This window comes from Osmia bicornis, chromosome 9 (assembly GCF_907164935.1).
Source record: "Osmia bicornis bicornis chromosome 9, iOsmBic2.1, whole genome shotgun sequence".
NCBI classification, from domain to species: Eukaryota; Metazoa; Arthropoda; class Insecta; order Hymenoptera; family Megachilidae; genus Osmia; species Osmia bicornis.
Window position 1 is genome coordinate 7,366,155 of NC_060224.1, and position 17,495 is coordinate 7,383,649.

Genomic DNA, 17,495 nt, shown 5'->3' on the forward strand with positions numbered 1-17,495 from the left:
TTATCGCTCGTATTTTCCTAGTGTGGGTGCAAACTGTCCGCGTTTTCTCGATCAGCCGTCGCGTCGCGACGCGAAAATGAACTCGAGATAGGCGAGCGAGAGGACAAATCGGTCGGCCGACCAAACGAGCGAACGAACGAAGAAATCGAAGTCGATTGGAGCGTGGGGGAACGACGTTGCTTCGAAAGCGCCGTCGACCGTTCTTTCGCTACAGTTTATGCTACGCAATGGACGCGACACGAGCCAACAAAGAAACTTTCGAGTTGATGCAGTTGCTGGTTCGAATAATCGAGGAGGAAGATGCGTTCGATGCCGACAACGATCGACCCGTCCTACGATTCGTGTATCCGGAGGAGTTACAGGTGAGCGCAACCGTCGATTCGACGAACCGTGTCTTCAAGTTTTCTACTCTTCTCTTCAGAAACGACTATCGATCGAACTGACCGAAGAACCAGCGAACAATGTAGAGATCGAGAAGGCGATAAGGGAGACGATTCGTTATTCGGTGAAAACTTTTAGTCCCAGCTTTCACAATCAACTGTACGCTGGCGTCGACGATTACGGCCTGATCGGTTCCTGGTTGACTGACTATCTCAACACCAGCCAGTAAGTCCAGATTCCTTTGATCTACCAAGCGAATTACTTTCGTAACGATTCGAATCATTCAGATACACGTACGAGGTAGGTCCTGTGTTCACGTTGTTGGAACGACAAGTGATCGAACAGTCTCTACGATTGATCGGATATCCAGCGATGCCAGAAGGGGATGGAATTTTCTGTCCCGGTGGCAGCATCTCCAACATGTACGGTATGGTAATGGCTCGCTACAAGATGGTCCCAGAGGTGAAGACCAAAGGGATGGTGGGTCTTCCACCGCTCGTCTGTTTCACTAGCGAAGGTGGACATTACTCGATCACGAAAGGCGCTCATTGGCTAGGCCTGGGAACGGATAACGTGTACAAGGTACCTGGGGGACGATTGCAATTTTCATTTCTTCTTCTAACAAGGTGATTGCATCGCAGGTGAAATGCGACGAGCTGGGCCGTATGCGACCGGACAGGTTAAAGGCGGCGATCGAGGAAGTGAGAAAACTGGGTCACTTACCGTTCTTTGTAAACGCAACCTGCGGCACCACGGTTCTCGGAGCGTTCGATCCGTTGCCGGAAATCGCGGAGATCTGCCAGCAAGAGAATCTCTGGTTACACGTTGACGTTCGTACGAGTATGAAGGGGTAGTAAAAAGGTTTTAATTTTTATTAATTCTATCGATGATCATTGTTGCAGGCCTGCCTCGGCGGTACGTTGCTGTTTTCGGAAAAGTACCGATCGCGATTAAAAGGAATCGAGCTGTACGTATCGAATTTCCAGTACCACTTTGTTCCCTCTTTTCAAAGCTCGATCTTACGCGTTGTTCGATTCACACAGTTCGAATTCCGTGGCGTGGAATCCGCACAAGATGCTCGGCGCCCCGTTACAGTGCTCCCTGTTCCTGGTGAAGGGTAAGAACGCTTTGCACGAGGCGAATTGCGCTGGTGCGAGGTACTTGTTCCAACAGGACAAACACTACGACGTATCCTGGGACACCGGAGACAAGAGCTTGCAGTGCGGAAGAAAGGTGAGCGTTGTAAGTAGAGGTGTGCGAGTACTCGTAATTTACAAGCCGAGCTGAACTCGCTTCGATTGTTCGAGCCGAGTCGATCGCTTGAATTTGCCGAGCTACTCGAAATCGACGAACTGTTTGATACAAAAGCGAGCTACTCGAAAAAATCGTGAAACTTCGATTTACGAGGGCTCGAATATTCGAGTAGTTTGATTTTTTCGAGTAGTTCGTCGATTTCGAGTAGCTCGGCAAATTCAAACGATCGACTCGGCTCGACCGACTCGAAATTCGAGTACTCGAATAAATCGAGTACTCGCACACCTCTAGTTGTAAGTCATTGAACGTTTTTTCCGGTTCTAACGGCGCAGCCCGGTTACAGGTGGACGGTACCAAGATGTGGCTGATGTGGAAAGCTCGCGGAACCAAGGGGCTCCGCGAATCCGTGGATCACGCAATGTCCGCTGTCGAATATTTTTTCGAGCGGATCAAGGATCGCGACGGCTTCCGCCTCGTCCTTCCGCAATACGAAAGTTGCAACGTCTGCTTTTGGTAAGCGACACGATTCTCGTTTCCGCGTCGCTCTATATACACAGGTGATTCTGTCGTTTCGCGATTCAGGTACGTGCCACCGAGCATGCGGGGTGAAAAAGAGACTCAGGACTGGTGGAAGAAACTGTACGAGGTCACCTCGAGGATCAAGGGACGCATGATGATCGATGGATCGCTGATGGTCGGCTACACGCCGCTCTCTTACGCCAATATCGGCAATTTCTTCCGAATGGTCGTTACCTGTCAACCACCGCCGACGGAAGCTTCGATGGACTATGTTATCGAGGCGATCGAACGTTTGGCTGCGGATATGTGAAGGGATCGCGACGCGTTTCGCCTTGTTTAACGTATCGTTCTTCGAAGGAATATGTACAAAGGGAAAGAAGAAAAAGTTCCGGCGAAAGTAGACTCTGTAGGAGCGTTATCATCGAGTTTATTGGAGTCGAGCGATACGTTGGGTCGTTTGGGAAATATCGCGGTAGAGTAGAGAGAATATTAGATGGGGCTCGGGTGGAAAGTCTGTTCGGTCGTGGAACGTCGTCGCTGTTTGCGCGGAATTGGTCGATTCGAAGTGGCAAACTACATATCGGGCAGTGGAAGACCGGTCGTCCGGATTACGGCGCTTACAATTAACTGAACGCGCCTCGACCGGTCGGACGATCGTTTTTCTTTTTATTCTCGGATATCGTTTGCGCATACAAGTGGACGCGTGGCCGCGACTCAATGTGAGCCAATAAAACGATGCGATCGATGCACCGTGTGCTTCTAACGCGCAAGCATGCACACACACACACAGGTTCACATTCATACGTATAGGTACATTTTTGTTTGCACGCGCGAGCCGGATAAACTCGTTTCGTACGCGCGTGCGACGCAATCTCACCTGAAATGGCACTAAATCGTTCGACGGGAAACCAAAAGTGGTCGTCGTCGTCACCGTCAGTCCTTTAAAATAAACGAGTACGAAACGATGAAATACCTTTTTCCTTCTCGTCGAGTATCGATCGTTATCGGTTAAGCTGCCAAGCGGTTTCCCGCGATCCTAGAAAAGCTTCTCGTTCTCGTTCGCCGCTCGTTTCTCGCCTTCATGGCGATTCGTTCCGAGCGAAACTTAAAACGTCCGATCGCGCGCGTTTCAATTCGAAAACCGTCTTTCGGGCGAATAAACTTTCCCCGTGCGTGGCACATGGCACGTTCAGTAGTACTTGTCTTGATCCAAATCGACTCGAATATGCTGCTGTCCGTGGCTGTTGCGCTTCAACGTGGCGGACTCGTAGTCTAAACTTTTCGGGTACAACTTTGGACTGCCGAGACCGTTCACGTTTGGATTGTTCTTCGCGCGAAGCGTTCCGTTACCGTTCGTGCTGCCGGAGAAACTGGGCTGTCTTTTGGCGTTCACCTGTCGAAAAGAAAAAAGGAAATCGTTGAACTTTGATCAGGTACGCGAGTGAGGGATGCTCACCTCCTTCAACGGAACAGTTACGTAGGGATTTTGTTTGCTGATGTAATGCGGACTGCCGGGGATCCGTTGTTGGCGCCGTTTCAGGTAGCAAAAAGCTGCAACCGCGGTCAGAGCCAAGCCGACGAGGAATCCTACGACGCAGCTACCCACTATCGCGCCTATCGCCGCTCCTGATTGTTCCGTCCTCGCACGCGCGTTTACGTCTGAAAATGCGAACGTAAAATGTGAACGAAAGGCGATAGACAGAGAAGCATGTCGTTAATCTTACTCACCGTTTTCCGTGCAATCGGGCAAACAATCGCGCGTTTCCCGATTCGGTCCCAGGCACGTACCAGGCACGCCGTTCGTAAAGCAATGTCGTTTTCGGTGCTGTTGATGGTCGTCGTTGCACGGCGTCCAACGCGTCCAAGTGTCCCAACCGATCAGCGACTCGCAGCTGGGCATCTCGCAGATTTCTTTCACCAACCTCGGTCCCTCGCAACTCTCCGGGGCTAAGCATTCCCTGGTCCTTGTGCGAACCCCTGCGCCGCAGGAGACCGAGCACTCGGACCAATCGGTCCAGCAGGACCATTGTCCTTCCGCACTGGAGCCGGCCGCGTTCGACCTGCATGGGTGCGCGTTGCACAGTCTGGTTTGCAGCGACAAACCGCCTTCACAGGGGGGCGATTCGCATTGTCTCACCTACGGTCGTTTACAGAGGTAAGATAAGGGAAAGAGAAAAAGGAAAGGGAGGAAACAAAGAGAAGCGCAAAGTGCTGGTACCCTCTGTTGCGATCCTCCGCCGCAAGGACGATCGCACGGTCGCCAAGAAGACCATTCGCTCCACCCGTTCTCCGTCGCGAGATCCGCGTATCCGTTTTGGTTCGCGTTTCCCCGTAGACAAGAGCCGTCGTTTCTGCAGTAACGCTCTTCCTCCTTAGCCAGTTGCACTCTAACGCTCGAGGGATCGTCCGTTTGGGCGCGGCAGGTGAATCGAAAACGCTTCTCGATGTATCCGACGTTTCCGTTTTGTAAACTGGTGTTTGCCGCCAGCCACGGAGTCCAACCGGAGTACCTTTTCGTCTCGACGCATTGATGCGTGTTGCATTCCTCCACCTAAAGAGAACGATAGATTGGCTGGTGTCGCGATTCTTCGCGTCGTTACCTGAACGTTACCTGAAAGTCACATCCGTTGCACTCGACGACGGAGGAACTCTTGCGCGAGGACGAGTTCTCACACGTTCTTCGTCGTATTCGTATCCCTACGGAGGTACGAGAAAATTAGGGCGAAAACGAAGCGGTGATGTTTTGGGGATGGTTAGCGGGACTTACCGGCGTTACAGGGGCGAGAACAAGAGTTCCAGGCGCCCCAGGATGACCACTGACCCGTCTGGGGCGGCGGGGCCACCTTGGCGGGGGTGGGACACGGCGGGAGATCTATGCAAACGATATCGTCGTGATCGTGGCCGACGCAGACGCGACCGCCGAAAGCGGGCGCTGGATTCGTGCAGGTACGTCGTCGCGTCTTCATCGCGAAGCCGCAGGTTTGCGAGCACGCGGACCAAGCGGACCAGGCGGTCCAATCGCCGTGAACGGTACAGTTGGTAACCCTGACCCTGGTGCCCGAGCAATTAGCACCACCGTGCTGTGGCGGCGGGTTGTTACATTCCCGGGTTTGACACTGACAGCTGTCCGTGTTCTAAGCAACAAAAGCGACAATTCCGGTTGAGACAGGTGGTTCGGCGCGATCGCCCTTCGATAGACCAACCTCGCCGTGTTCGGATCGAGAGTGGGCGGCGTGGGAGTGCAAGTGCGAACGGGTCTGATCCCCGACACCGTGCTGACACGACGACCAAGAGCTCCACGCGCTCCAACCGCCGTCCACGGGGTCCGTGAGTACCGGGCACTTGGTAACCTCTTGATGCCAATGATTCGCCAGGTGGTTTTGCTTCGGAGCCGGGGCGCACTTCATCAGGTGCTCGTTCCAGCCGCAGTACGGTTCCTGAGCGTTCAGGCAAGCCTGACGGCTGCGATGTCGATGGCACTGAGCAGCAGGTATTCTGTAAAAAAACCCGATTCGATTCCATTTATCTTTCCGCCTCCAACTCGACGCTTTTTCATAGGTGTATAAATCTACCGGACGTACCTCAGCAGACCGACCTCCATGCCGACGTAAAGACTCTGCGTGTCCTTCAAGAACTGCAAGACCATAGGAGTGGACGGCAGCGGACCCCAGACCTCGACGATGCAAGTCTCTTGCGTTCTCGGCAACACCGAGATCTTCTTGATCAAGCCGACGTCCGTGGCGACGTAGAGGACGGTGACGCTGCGATGCAACTTGGTAGGCGTCACGTCGATCGCGATGTGCGTGAACCTCTCGAGTATCGTGGTATGAAGAGGTTCGCGGGTGGTGCTTTGGACAGCGTCGTCCATCAGCTGGTACCTCTGGTTGTCGATGATCTGATGCGGTGCAACGTTAGCCGAGACGGTGCATCGTTGTCTATCGTGGTGAGGGACGGGTCTGCGTTCCCAGGCGGCGCCCGAGTTTTCTTGGTGCTTGAAGGGGCCGTTGAAGCTGGCGGTGATGGCGGACATGCTGAACGCGCAGATCGCCGAGCCGGCAATTCCGTTGCTAAAAATAAGCGGCAACCCGCACCGATTAGAGATCTCTCTCTGATTTTCTCTCTCGCGTGCGCCTACTTTCCTCTCGGTTCGTCGCGAATCTGCCTTTTAAACGTCGTTACCTACCCTGATTCGTTCCCCGATAAATGGTAATCCGGTCGAGCAAAGAGCACAGACATGGTAAAAAGAAGGCATCGAAAAAACCGTGAAACAACAGCCGGACGGAATTAGATTGATACTCACACGGGCGTGGTGAAGGTTGCGTAAACGACGTCTTCTTCCGGATGATAGACCGCTCCTTGGATCTCGTCGTAGTAAAAGGGAAACTCTCCGGGAAGGGAACAGTTCAACCGCGCCTTGCTAAAAGTAGTCCAAACTTCCCTCATCATGATTTGTCCACCGCGATCGTTTTTGCAGACTCTCGCTATCCTCGAGTAGACTTTCTTGCCGCAGTTGATGTACTCGACGGCCGACTCGCGGAATAAAAAGTACACGTGGTCCTCGGTCTCGAAGCTCCCGACGAATTGCGGATCGTTCAGCCACCTGGAGATCGTCGATCAAAAATCGTAGAGAAATGGCGGTGTAGTTTTCGCGACAAGGAACTTTGACGAGAACTTACCGCGAGTCGTACTGATGCGTGCGAAGGTTCGGCGGGGCGAGCGTTCTACAGATCGCGGGATCGGCTCCGGAAAAGTCGGTCGGTGCCCCGGTAAATAGGCCCCCGGACGAACCCCTTGCCAGAAGCGCGGTAACGTTCGCGTGCGGCGAGTAAGGGCACATCGCCACCCCGGACATCTCGCTGGTGACGCTGCTGATGTTCTCGATCTGCGAAACGCGGGAATGTTTCATTGGAAATCGCGTACGGTTCGAATCGTCGAGTCGACGCGACGTGCTTACCTCTCTCCAGGTGCACCAAGGGCTGAAGGCGTAGGTGCCACAAGTGAACAGGCTCTTGCCATTGCTGAGCAATACCTTGACGTAGTTGCGACAATCCTCGACGCTCTGTCCCTTGTTCTGACAGGTGTTGGCCTTGTCGTCGGGCGCGGGCCACGAAGCGTGCTCGAGCGCCGTCAGCGAGTTTAGAGTCAGCCGATACAGATTGTCCCTGGAATCGCATCGAGAGAAATTCGATTCAGGTTGGGTAAAGGTGCGCGTGGGACGCGACAAATCGTACAGGATCCGCGGGTAGACACGAGCGGCGAGCCGGGTACGGTGAGAGCGAACGGTCGCGAGCCGTCGTCGCCGGAGGAAAGCCGCAGCGAAGCATAAACGGCGCCTACGTGGGCGTCCGCCGCGCCGAGCCGCGACCAACCTTACTTTAATTATTATTCGACTAGAGCGGCAGCCGAATAACAAATCGCGTGCCAATAAATGTCGACTGGGCCTGACGGCACCGCGTCCGTCGACCTGACGACGCGCTAGACGCCGCGCGAAATTTTCCACGGAGGATGCTGCCGAGTCGTCGACTCGAGCGTTTACGAACGTCACTCGGCCAATCTTATTGAAACAGATTACTTCCTGCTCGTTAAACGGACCGTTCGGCGACCTCGATCGTCGCGCGACGATTCGCAGCCTTCTTTCCAGCAGGGGATTCTACGGTTGCGAATGTTGCACCGTGGAGGAAGAGGCGAGAAAGCGAACGATCGAGATCGTAAAAATCAGCGTGCACCGATGTTTCGCGGTGAAGATACCAGGGAAGATATGAACGCGTCGCGTTGAAAGCGAACCGTGTTGTCGCGATAAACGTAATTATTTAGGATACCGCGAAGTTGTGCGATTCAGCGATTAACGGAGGTGGCACGATCCTGGAAAGGAGTCGAGGCGAGTCGAGTATAACCTGTCGCGGTGCCGCGGCTCCGCTCGACGCGTTCCCGATCGGCTACGGATTCGGTGACGTCACGGTTGTCGAGCACGGGAATCGGAGTAAGAATGCAAATCGTGGCGCCGTGTCGCCGTGTCGTCGAGTCGCGTGCACGCGGTTAGATCGCGCCGAGCTTTCCCTCCGCCGTTCGTCGTCCACGGTTTCCACGTTCGCGATCGAAATCGACTGGATCGCGGCGATTTTTCGAGGTACCTCGTTGCCGCTCGTAAGAAAAACGCTCCGGAGCGCGTTCCATCGCGAGGCGTGCTAACTCTCGCGCGCGCCTACGTGGGTTGCGGTAAATAACTAGCGTTCTATTAATAGAAACAGCACGAGGGCGTACTCTCCTTTCGAAGCTGGATTCGAAAGCGTCGTAAGAATCGGGTACCATGGCTATCGCTTCGACCCTCTGGACGAGGAAGGTTCGAGCGTAGGTTCGAACAGGGCCGAGACCTTGACGACCGTTCCAAAAGTACAGAAAAACGATAGAGTCGTTATCCGCGCGCGTCGGAACGGGACCAACCCTGTCTAAAGGGGGAGAACGAGCGAATCTGGCGAGTGTCCAACGACGCATAGCGTCGCGTCGTTGTCTGGAGCCGCGAGGCGTTTCGGCGGATCCTCCGTCTCGCGACTAGGAAATCGCTGAACGACCTGGCGAGTCGCCAAATTTCGATTCGCCGTATCAGCCCCCTCGCGTCGCGTTCGATTCTTTTTGGATCGCTTGATGCGACCTACGCTCTTACGTACCGTGCCCCGACGACGACCTGTTGCCTGGCGACGTCGAACAGCAACTGGGAATACGTCGTCACGCCCTCCTGTTGGAACAGGCTGGCATCCGTCAGATCTGAAACACGTTTGTCGCGTTAAAGTGGAAAATGTTTCATTCCGCTTTCGTCCAAGTCCTCTTCCCGTTTCTTCGTTTCCACGTTACCGCGAACGAACGGATTTACGCGGAATCGTTTTTCCCTTCCGGTCAAACTGGTCCGGAGGGTTTTCTTTCGCGGACGCAGTAGATTTTCCAGTTTCTCGAACCGTTCGCGGAAACTCGAAGACGCGAAGGATGCGGCTCGTTTCTTTTCTTTCTTCGATGTTTTCATTCGTCTGGTCGGCCAGGTCGGCCGGTTTGCCGACGCGACGCGAGCAGAAACGAATCCGCAAAGGTAGCTGCACGGTTCGTCGTACTTGTCGCGTTTCCACGTATTCGGGGTACACGTATCGTTGTGTCTTGCGTACCTGAAAACGCACACCATCGCCTAGTTAGCGTCCGTGTAAGCGCGTACGTGCGCTTATAAGTAGATACGCGTGTGGGACGAACGGGCCCCAGTTAGCATAACCTGATCTCGAAGGCCTCTCGGGTATCCTCCCTTCACTCGCCGTCTTTTCTTTTCCTTCGTTCCCCTACCCTTCCACCTTTGCCTCTTTCTTCTTCATCGTCGTCGTCGTTGTTGTTCTCGTCCTGTACTCCTCGATTAACAATAAGTCCGACCGCTTCTTTCCTCTTCGCGATTATGATTCTATCGAGCCACGTTAAAAGGCAATCCCAACAAAGTTACGGCAAAGAAACGCGTCGCGACGACTCGAACGCTGACGCAAGATGTTTTCCATGTAACGTAGGTGGACGCGCAAGGTCGAAGAATTACGCGATTAAGCGCGATGGCTCCGAGGGAAAGGAAAAACGATAGCGCGGAATCCGATGAGAAGCGAACGACGTTTCTTCGACGCGGTGGAAAGCTGTCTCGTGGGATCGAGCAAATCGTCGAAGGATCGCGAGAACCGGCGAGGAGAGAAATCGAAACGGGTTTCGAACGAGGTGAAACGAGGCGAGGCGAGGCGAGCTGGCGACCGTCGAGGATACGCGCGCGTGGCGACGCGTGCCGCGTTCGACGCCTACGCCTTACCGATTCGAACAACTGAAACCTTCGACGATTGTTGCAAGCGTCGCGTCGAATCCTCTTCGTAATCCGCGGTCATCTGCTCGAAACGTGCGAAAACGCACGTTCACCGGCTAATCGTTATCTCGCTCGGTGTTTGATCGTTATCGCGAAACGCGGGGGACGGGGGAATGCTTACCTTCGTAGGAGATGCTTCGAAAGTCGTCGGCGGCGCGTACGCTCGCCAACAAGGCTGTCGATAGGACGAGACGTAGCACCGGCCACCGTTCCATCCCCATCGGGCTCTCGAGTCTTCGAACCTGCTAGGAAAAAACGTATCGGAGCGGATGAGCGGAGAGTAATCGGTGCCTCCTCGACGCGAGGATCGGTAGGAAGAAAATGTTGGAACGCGGAGCAGAGTCGGAGAACAGGAGGACGAGAGGACAGCGGCGACTCGCGCGAGCGCAAGGTCGACGACCTCGCCTACGTCCCCGTAACCGGCTGCTACCTCTTTGCGACAGAACCGCGTTTATTCTCGATCGGCGAACGATCGATTCGCACTTTGCGGTCTCGTCGCGACATCGGCCCGATTCGAGTCTCGTTCGCGATTCAAAGCGACGCGACGCGACGCGACGCGACGCTTCGGCTGTCGCGTCTTTTTGCGCGTTTTGTCTTTCAGCGTGCTGTCACGGTGACAGCTTGCTTTCTCGTCTATTCATAGACGATGAAGACGGTGGGATAAAGGAGGACACGGAGCGTCGGGAAACGCTGGCAGACCCACGTGGTTGCGATACGTATACGTCTACTCCTGTCTCTTGGTCGCCGTCGAAAGGCGTCGCGACAACCGGAGGAAAAGGGGCCGGGGACAAAAGGAAAGAGGAACGAAAGAGAAATAATGGTACACGGAACGAGTAGCGGTGTTTCGGGAGGATTTGCGCGAGGAAAGAGGGTAGCTCGGCCGAGGGAAAATGGTAAAAGCTGGTCTCGATCGCGGTCCGACGGGATTCCATGCTTTTCTTTCGCGTCTACGCTTCCCACGTAAAATATTCCGGTCCGCGTTGCGGTGGTCTCGCCAGGGTAAACTTTTTAAAAACCCGTCGCGGCCGTGCTCTCGCGCCCGGCTGCCTGGCTGCACGATAATACACGGAACGCTACGGTGGTCCCGAAACTCTTTAAAAGGATACAGGGCTTTCTTCGAATATAAATATACCGCGAGCTGCGGCAGCCTTGCGGTTCGCACCTACTCGACGACTCGTTAAACTGGACGATTGCGATTTATCGGCACGAACGAAACGGTGCTCCGTGACATTCGCCTCGAATAAGGCCAACGAGAAGAGCAACGGTTTACCGTATACGTCCGCGAATCGAACGGTGCCGATGTCCGTGTCGCCGCGCCGTTACGAGAGAACCGATCGAGAAGGATCGACACCGTTCTTCTCCCAGCTCCGCGATTTTTCTTTGTCACCGAGACAGATAAACCGTGCTAGATAAATAAAACGCGCGACGATCGAGCGCGTAGGTGTCCCGTATCGTCGATCGACGAAGCGCGAGCATGCTACGCGATCGAGAAGAAACTGTTTTGCGAGGAGACAACTCGACCAGTGTCTATACGCTCGTTCCAAAGCTGTCGCATGGTTTTACGAGAAGTCCCGTATCGCCGGGCAAGTAGGTATTCTTACGATTACCAAAGATAAATGCGCTTATCGTTCCACCGGTGCGTACACGAGGTGCTACGAGATTAGAACGCGTTTCTATCGCCTCCTATTTAATCGCGTCGATATTTTATCTACCGTTCTCTCCGCATTTTTTTCCCTCGACCTTCTTTCGAATCGAAAACTAACGAGGATCGTTTCCGCTTTCCCCTCACGATTTCCTCGAAGCATCGCGTACGAGCACTCGATTTTCCAGCTTCTCCGTTCGCAGGGTGTGGCTCGATTCTCTCGACTCTCGACTCTCTATCTCCGTTTCTCTCTTCTGATGTGCGTCGTCCCGTTTTCTAGGTCCGCGGATAGAAGCATCGTGGCCTGGCGAACACTTGAGAAAGGCGATATCAGCCAGCGGAGTTGGTTCGCGCGTCAACTTCTCCTCGAGGATTTATCTCGAGCCGGTAAGCGAGTAGGCTGCTAGTTGGACGAATAAAGCGTAGTTGAGCGTAGCCTGGCGCGCGACTGGCCTGCGAGAAATTTTATGGGAGCGGGTCGCCAAACATGGTCACGCGGCCGCGACTTACCTCCACGGAGGCTGTTCGGTCCACGCCGAACCCTTCGTCGAACGCTTCTTCTCGATTTCGATCCACCCTGCCGCGCTTTGCGTCGAGATCGAAAGGAAACAGGTGGCGATCGACTCGAAAATTTCTTTCCCCGTTTCACGAACGCGCTTCCCTTGCATCGGACGTTTCTTTCGTTCACCGATCGAATGCAGCGGGAAACGATGATTCAGACGAGGGGACGACGGTCGATCGAACAGCAACGAATCAGTCCGAGCGTGGACGTTAATCGCGACGAATAAATCACGAGATTCGAACGCGGGGTCGCGAGCCGCGAATCACCGACATATGGTCGAGATCGTTCGCGGTAATTAATAAGAAGGAGAAGACGAAGAAGAAGCGAGGAGCGCGTCCGTCACGCGCATTCCCGATAATGGAACCGATGAAATTCGACGAGGAAATGGAAAGGTTCTCACCACGATAAGAGAGACGGCGTCAAACCGTCTAGCCTGTTTGATGCACCTACGTACCTTGTCTCGTCGGACGATTGTCAATCGTCGTCGATCGCGGAAGAAACTCTATCGCGAACTAGACAATGCGTCGCGGTACTCTAGCTGCAATTTATCGGGTAATCTCTGATAGAACGGCCGCGTAAGCGTCGATAAGCGTGCATTTTTTCAAAGGACGCGTATACGAGCGGTTATCGGCCGCTACTCGACCAACGACGGCCACCGCCCCGACGATCGAAACAGTCCTCTCGAACGCTAACAACGTCGCCACAAAGGAAACCATTCACGACGTACGTGCCGGACGCTCGTTTCGCGTTTCTTCGAGGCCAGACGCAAAAGCGTGGTCGAAACGCGTATCGCCTTGCAGGATTTGATTTCTCTTATCGACCACCGTTCGCCAATGTTTACCGCGAAATGCAATTTTCTCTTCGGGATCGTTCGCTAGTATTAGACGCAGCGTCAAGGTAACGTCCGAGGCTGCCTTGCCGTAGGCGAGAAAGTGCACGCGCCGCGTCCGCGCTCCTATCGCGATTCCATCGTCGAAACAGCGTTCGATCGATCGGGCTGCACCTCGGACCGATTCGAAACGGAGCCGCAGAAAAGCCCGGAGAATCGAGGACGCGAGAATCGAGAATCGAGAATCAGTAGGCCAACTCCATATACGGTTCGTTGGTTCGCGCGAGCCTCGAACCGAGCTCCGATCGTTGGACGGTTCCGAAGGGAAAGAAGAGAAGACGAGAAGAAGATGCTGCGCTATTTTCGCGACAACGACCTTCTTCTTGCTTCCTCCTCAGCCTCTTACTCTTTTTTCTGCTACTCGATGTTCGCGATCGTCTTCCGGCTTTCGTCAACGTCCAAGAGGCGCTCGTTTTTCTTGCAGAGATCGTTCCTGCTCGGCTCGGTACGAGTCGGAGAGGCAACGAACGAATGGGACGCGCTTTCCGAGCTGGAACGTTTATTAAACCGGTTACACGGTCGAGTTGGCGAGCGCGGGTCGTAGATCGCGGAGCCAGGACAAAACATCGTCCGAAGCAGGAGAACGCGACGCGCGTACGTGACTGGGAGAGAAACGAAAAGCCTCGACTCAGCTCGAATCGCGTAGCGTACGTTTCGAGGGAAACGCGTGATGGGACAGTCGCTTTCTTCTCTCCTTCTTCATTGCTCTTCTCTTCTGTTTTTACCGTTGCGCACCGTGTTCGTGAGCTCGAAAGGTAACGAGCGACGATTTTCTTCCGATACGAGTCGAGATGTTCTTTCGGCTCTTTACTCGATCGGACGGTCGTCCGTTTGCGAAAGGTTATTCCAGTCGCGAACGGTGCTTCTTAACGAAAACCAAAGCGTAAACGATGGGACGCGGCTCGATAAATAATTCATACCGGTCGAAGTTGCCCGGTACGAATTGTCTAATGTCAGGGCGCCTAGGTATGCAACCAAGTGTACGCGTACCACGCGCCACGCCGGCCCTTTTCGCTAATAATCTAAGTACAGGCGTTCACGTATGTACCCTAAAGTTTTCGTCCACGTTGAACTCTTCTATCTCGGTTACGATTCACGACGACTCGAAGATAACGAGCGCGCTCGTCTTCTCACGAGTTTACCGAGGGATCGAGATCTAGCTTGACGATCCGCTCGATCTTGGTAGACGCGATAACGCGAACGGGTACTTGGGAAAAATGCTCCGGTACTTTTATCGTCGTCTTTTATTGACAGTTTTATCGACGATGCGATTGGCTGTTCTTGAACTGAACGAACTGCAGGAATCGAGCTCCGTTAGCGGAATAAACGATTAGCTCTGGATAATACTCGTGTCGCTCGTGAAACGAGACTTTCGTCTACTTACGGACTCCGAGAGAAGGAAAGCGATCACATATCCATGGATTTCACCAAGCTTTCATTTTCCTCTTTCCCCGGCATGATTCTGCAGGAGGATCGTTGTACAAAGATCGCCGAGAAGAAATCGTGCGATCGTCTAACGTCTAACGAGAAGCGTCTGATCGACGGGGCGGTTCGTTTTTCGGTGTGAAAAATTCTTTGATTAAAAAAACAACCGCATAATCCGGTACAGTAGGAGGAAATAAACACTGTGCGTGCAAGTTTTACGCTCCACACCGCTCGACTATCGCGAGAACACTGAACCACCGATTTGTCGTAGCTGTGTTCCCCACTCTGTCTACTCGCTCGATCCGGCCTCGAGTGTACGTATACACCGCGGGCACCACTGGAAAGACCACTTTGCAGCTTTCCTCGATCCTCCCCAGATGGCCGACGTTTTACGACCATTGCCGCGCTCCCTTTAAATATCTCTCCGCGCTCGGTTTCTCCGAATTTTCCCTTTTTCCTTCCCTGCGCGGTGATTCGCGAGCACCCCTTGCGAAGCGGGGCGAGATTTTATCGAGGAGATTGCAAAGGAAATGTGCGACGGTGCGAGGGGAGCTCGTGGAACCTAAATGGAGGACCGAGTAAAGGATAATAGGCGCGCGCGCGCGAGACCCTGCTTTCATCCTTGACAAAGGACGGCGAGCACCTATCCGAGGGTCGAATCGGCCAAGGTCGATCACCCTATCGAAGTACGGCTAGATCATCTTTTTTACTCCTGCCTCGCTCGTGTCGAGGCAGAACGCTAGGGAGAGGACGGGGAGGATTACGCGTTTACGATTCGGGTCCTTTGCTACCTGCTCCGTCGAGTCGGAGGTGAAAACACACGAACGAAGGGCCGGAGATGTGTTGGTCGCTGGTGTATCGGTCTGCTGGAACAGTGTGCGGAGGGAGAGCGTTGGGTGCGGTTAGGCGGGGACGGAGGGGAATCGAAAAGCAAAGAAAATTACGAAAGGAAAGGAGGAGCGGAGGTGAAACGAGAAAGAGGAGACGAGGGAAAAGAGGGTTCAAGGACGGGAAGATGGAAGAAGCGCATTTACCGTAGGAGTGTACGCGTGGGGGGTCGGGATGCGTAGCCCAGAGCGTACTCGAGAACGGTTTCGGCCGTGTAATCCGAATCCGAAACCAGTTTCTGCCCCATGGGTCAACGAGAGAAGCCTCTTCTTCGACGCCGTCTCCCAACGGGGTCGGCCCGTACGTCCTCCGCGTCCTATGCGCTCGCTACTCCCCCGTCTTGTGCGCTTCTTATGCCGCGCAACGTAACTCCTTTCTTCCGACCTCTCGTCGACCGGTCGAATCGAAAGAAAATTCAGCGCCACGTCACGACGGAGAGGTCGCAATTACGTCTTCTCGTTCCACGGATAACCTCCTGGCCCCTTATCGAACACGAGCGCCGTGTACCAAGCTTTTACGTTGCAAAGTGGAAATCGCGCGACAAATACCGATTCCTCCCGAGGAAAATGCTTTCGCGAATGCAACCGTCCCGATCGGATCGTGGGATTCCAGGAATCGAAACGAGTCGGTGGGTCCACCAGCGATAAACGTTGCTCGTAACGCAAGAATTAGATTACGAGGAAGCCGGAGGAGAAAGGAGACGAGAGAAATGAACAAGTACCCGTCCACCCGTGACATCGGTTACGTCCGCGTCATGCGATTTTAAACGCGACGGCTGTACAGCAAACAAGTATTATTCACGCTCGCGTCACGAACGCGTCGGAAAGCAAACGTGTAACGAGCCACGCTTCGTATCTCTCGGTTGGATTAGTAAGGGGGAAACTAGCTTTTACCGAGCGTTTTGTGTTTAAGCGGTTACGTATTTCTCGGCAGCTCTATTGTCGCGGTTAGACTCGCGTGGATAGAAGTGTTTCGAAGAGAAACGTCTTTCGAAGACAGGAGGAAAACGATGCAGAGAAGAGAAAAGGAGTTAGGTGGAACGAGGGAACGCGTTTGCGTGGCGATACTCCTTGTCGGAGCGATGTTGTGCAGGTTAGTCGATCGATAAGTCCGTTTCGCGTTACGACCGCGATATACCACCACGTTTCCTCGGTATTTTCGTACACGAGCAACGCATTCTTCTCGTTCGATTTTCCTATTGGCTTAACGGGTTTCGATTGGCAGCGGGTGCAATGGACAAGCGGTGCCGGGGACCAATTGGCTCCAGGGACTGTCCCAGAGCATCGAAGCGTTGAACAGAAACATTCAACAGAACGTACAACAGGTGAATCAACGGGTGCAGGAAACGGTGCGAAGCAATTTGGAGCAAGTCGATCAACTGAGGGAAAACCTGAACGAAGGATCAGGTACGGATCGTGCGATTTTTCCGTTCTTTTATAAATTAACGCGTTCGGAGGATTTCGTTCCTTTCACTATCGATCGCGAGATCCGTTCTCTCGGTTTCTCAAGGCGATCGCACGGATTTTCCGTTCGAACGGTTCCATCGATACGCGATTCAACCTTCGCGCCAACGATATCGTTGCAGGTCCAGGTAACGTGCAGATAATCGGAGGCAACAACAACCTCTTCGTGTCGGGGCAGGATGGAACGAAGATCGTTTACTCCGGTCGCACGTCCGACGGTAAACCGTTCGTTCGCGAGACCACGGACAAAGTCGTGGGCGACACTCTTCGACACGTCGACAAAATTTACGATCCCGCTACGAAAGTCTCCAGAGTGCACGGCTACACGTTGGATCTAAAGGACCCAAACGCGAAACCAGTTCCGATAAACGACGACGCGTAAATAGCAGGCGAACAACGCGGGAATGCGAAAAACGACGATCGACCAGCCTCTCCTATCCACTTGTAATCGAGCAAATTTTATCAACGTGTAAACTTACTATCGAATAAATAAGCAAAGTTTTTCATTCTTTAACCAAACTCGTACGCAGGTTTTACGCACAGCTGAGACTAAGGAAAGAAGAGGAAAAAAGAAGGCTCTTCTTGCGTTGAAAGGAGAGCAAATC

The 17,495-nt window shown here is 53.7% G+C and overlaps 3 protein-coding genes across 6 annotated transcripts; 2 read left to right on the top strand and 1 right to left on the bottom strand.

Moving 5' to 3' along the window:
• The first annotated feature begins 36 nt into the window (after positions 1-36).
• On the top strand, positions 37-3,124 carry LOC114880672 (glutamate decarboxylase 2). Its single transcript, XM_029196945.2, has 8 exons — positions 37-362; positions 422-606; positions 669-963; positions 1,023-1,211; positions 1,284-1,348; positions 1,425-1,614; positions 1,979-2,148; positions 2,218-3,124. The coding sequence occupies exons 1-8, from the start codon at positions 228-230 to the stop codon at positions 2,462-2,464; spliced, it is 1,476 nt and encodes a 491-aa protein (XP_029052778.1). The 5' UTR covers positions 37-227; the 3' UTR covers positions 2,465-3,124.
• On the bottom strand, positions 2,562-14,847 carry LOC114880666 (semaphorin-5A). Of its 4 annotated transcripts, none has more exons than XM_029196933.2 (14): positions 14,499-14,847; positions 10,143-10,263; positions 8,820-8,916; positions 7,109-7,316; positions 6,831-7,036; positions 6,455-6,754; positions 5,736-6,221; positions 5,358-5,649; positions 4,922-5,288; positions 4,766-4,851; positions 4,373-4,705; positions 3,883-4,291; positions 3,611-3,813; positions 2,562-3,547 (listed from the first exon to the last, which is right to left on the bottom strand). In XM_029196933.2, exons 2-14 carry the CDS (start codon positions 10,240-10,242, stop codon positions 3,344-3,346), a joined length of 3,291 nt encoding a protein of 1,096 aa, XP_029052766.1. In that variant the 5' UTR covers positions 10,243-10,263; positions 14,499-14,847; the 3' UTR covers positions 2,562-3,343. The 4 variants fall into 4 exon arrangements, with proteins under 4 accessions (XP_029052766.1, XP_029052769.1, XP_029052768.1 ...); XM_029196936.2 differs by having other exon boundaries at positions 10,143-10,266; XM_029196935.2 differs by lacking the exon at positions 14,499-14,847 and adding an exon at positions 12,680-12,859.
• A 1,125-nt stretch (positions 14,848-15,972) lies between these two features.
• LOC114880677 lies at positions 15,973-17,404 on the top strand. The gene is made up of 3 exons (XM_029196952.2): positions 15,973-16,519; positions 16,652-16,833; positions 17,013-17,404. Exons 1-3 carry the CDS (start codon positions 16,437-16,439, stop codon positions 17,270-17,272), a joined length of 525 nt encoding a protein of 174 aa, XP_029052785.1. The 5' UTR covers positions 15,973-16,436; the 3' UTR covers positions 17,273-17,404.
• Positions 17,405-17,495: the final 91 nt, after the last annotated feature.

What these genes read in the sequence shown, in the direction of transcription:
- LOC114880666 (XM_029196933.2), bottom strand. Translation starts at nt 10,242, where the DNA reads ATGGGGATGGAACGGTGGCCGGTGCTACGTCTCGTCCTATCGACAGCC. An exon ending in CTCGATCCGAACACGGCGAG is followed by an intron (nt 5,289 to 5,357) that starts GTTGGTCTATCG and finishes TTTGTTGCTTAG; the next exon opens with AACACGGACAGCTGTCAGTG. An exon ending in GCAACGGATGTGACTTTCAG is followed by an intron (nt 4,706 to 4,765) that starts GTAACGTTCAGG and finishes CGTTCTCTTTAG; the next exon opens with GTGGAGGAATGCAACACGCA.
- LOC114880672 (XM_029196945.2), top strand. Translation starts at nt 228, where the DNA reads ATGGACGCGACACGAGCCAACAAAGAAACTTTCGAGTTGATGCAGTTG. An exon ending in GACTATCTCAACACCAGCCA is followed by an intron (nt 607 to 668) that starts GTAAGTCCAGAT and finishes CGAATCATTCAG; the next exon opens with ATACACGTACGAGGTAGGTC. An exon ending in GAACGGATAACGTGTACAAG is followed by an intron (nt 964 to 1,022) that starts GTACCTGGGGGA and finishes ATTGCATCGCAG; the next exon opens with GTGAAATGCGACGAGCTGGG.
- LOC114880677 (XM_029196952.2), top strand. Translation starts at nt 16,437, where the DNA reads ATGCAGAGAAGAGAAAAGGAGTTAGGTGGAACGAGGGAACGCGTTTGC. An exon ending in GTCGGAGCGATGTTGTGCAG is followed by an intron (nt 16,520 to 16,651) that starts GTTAGTCGATCG and finishes TTCGATTGGCAG; the next exon opens with CGGGTGCAATGGACAAGCGG. An exon ending in AAACCTGAACGAAGGATCAG is followed by an intron (nt 16,834 to 17,012) that starts GTACGGATCGTG and finishes ATATCGTTGCAG; the next exon opens with GTCCAGGTAACGTGCAGATA.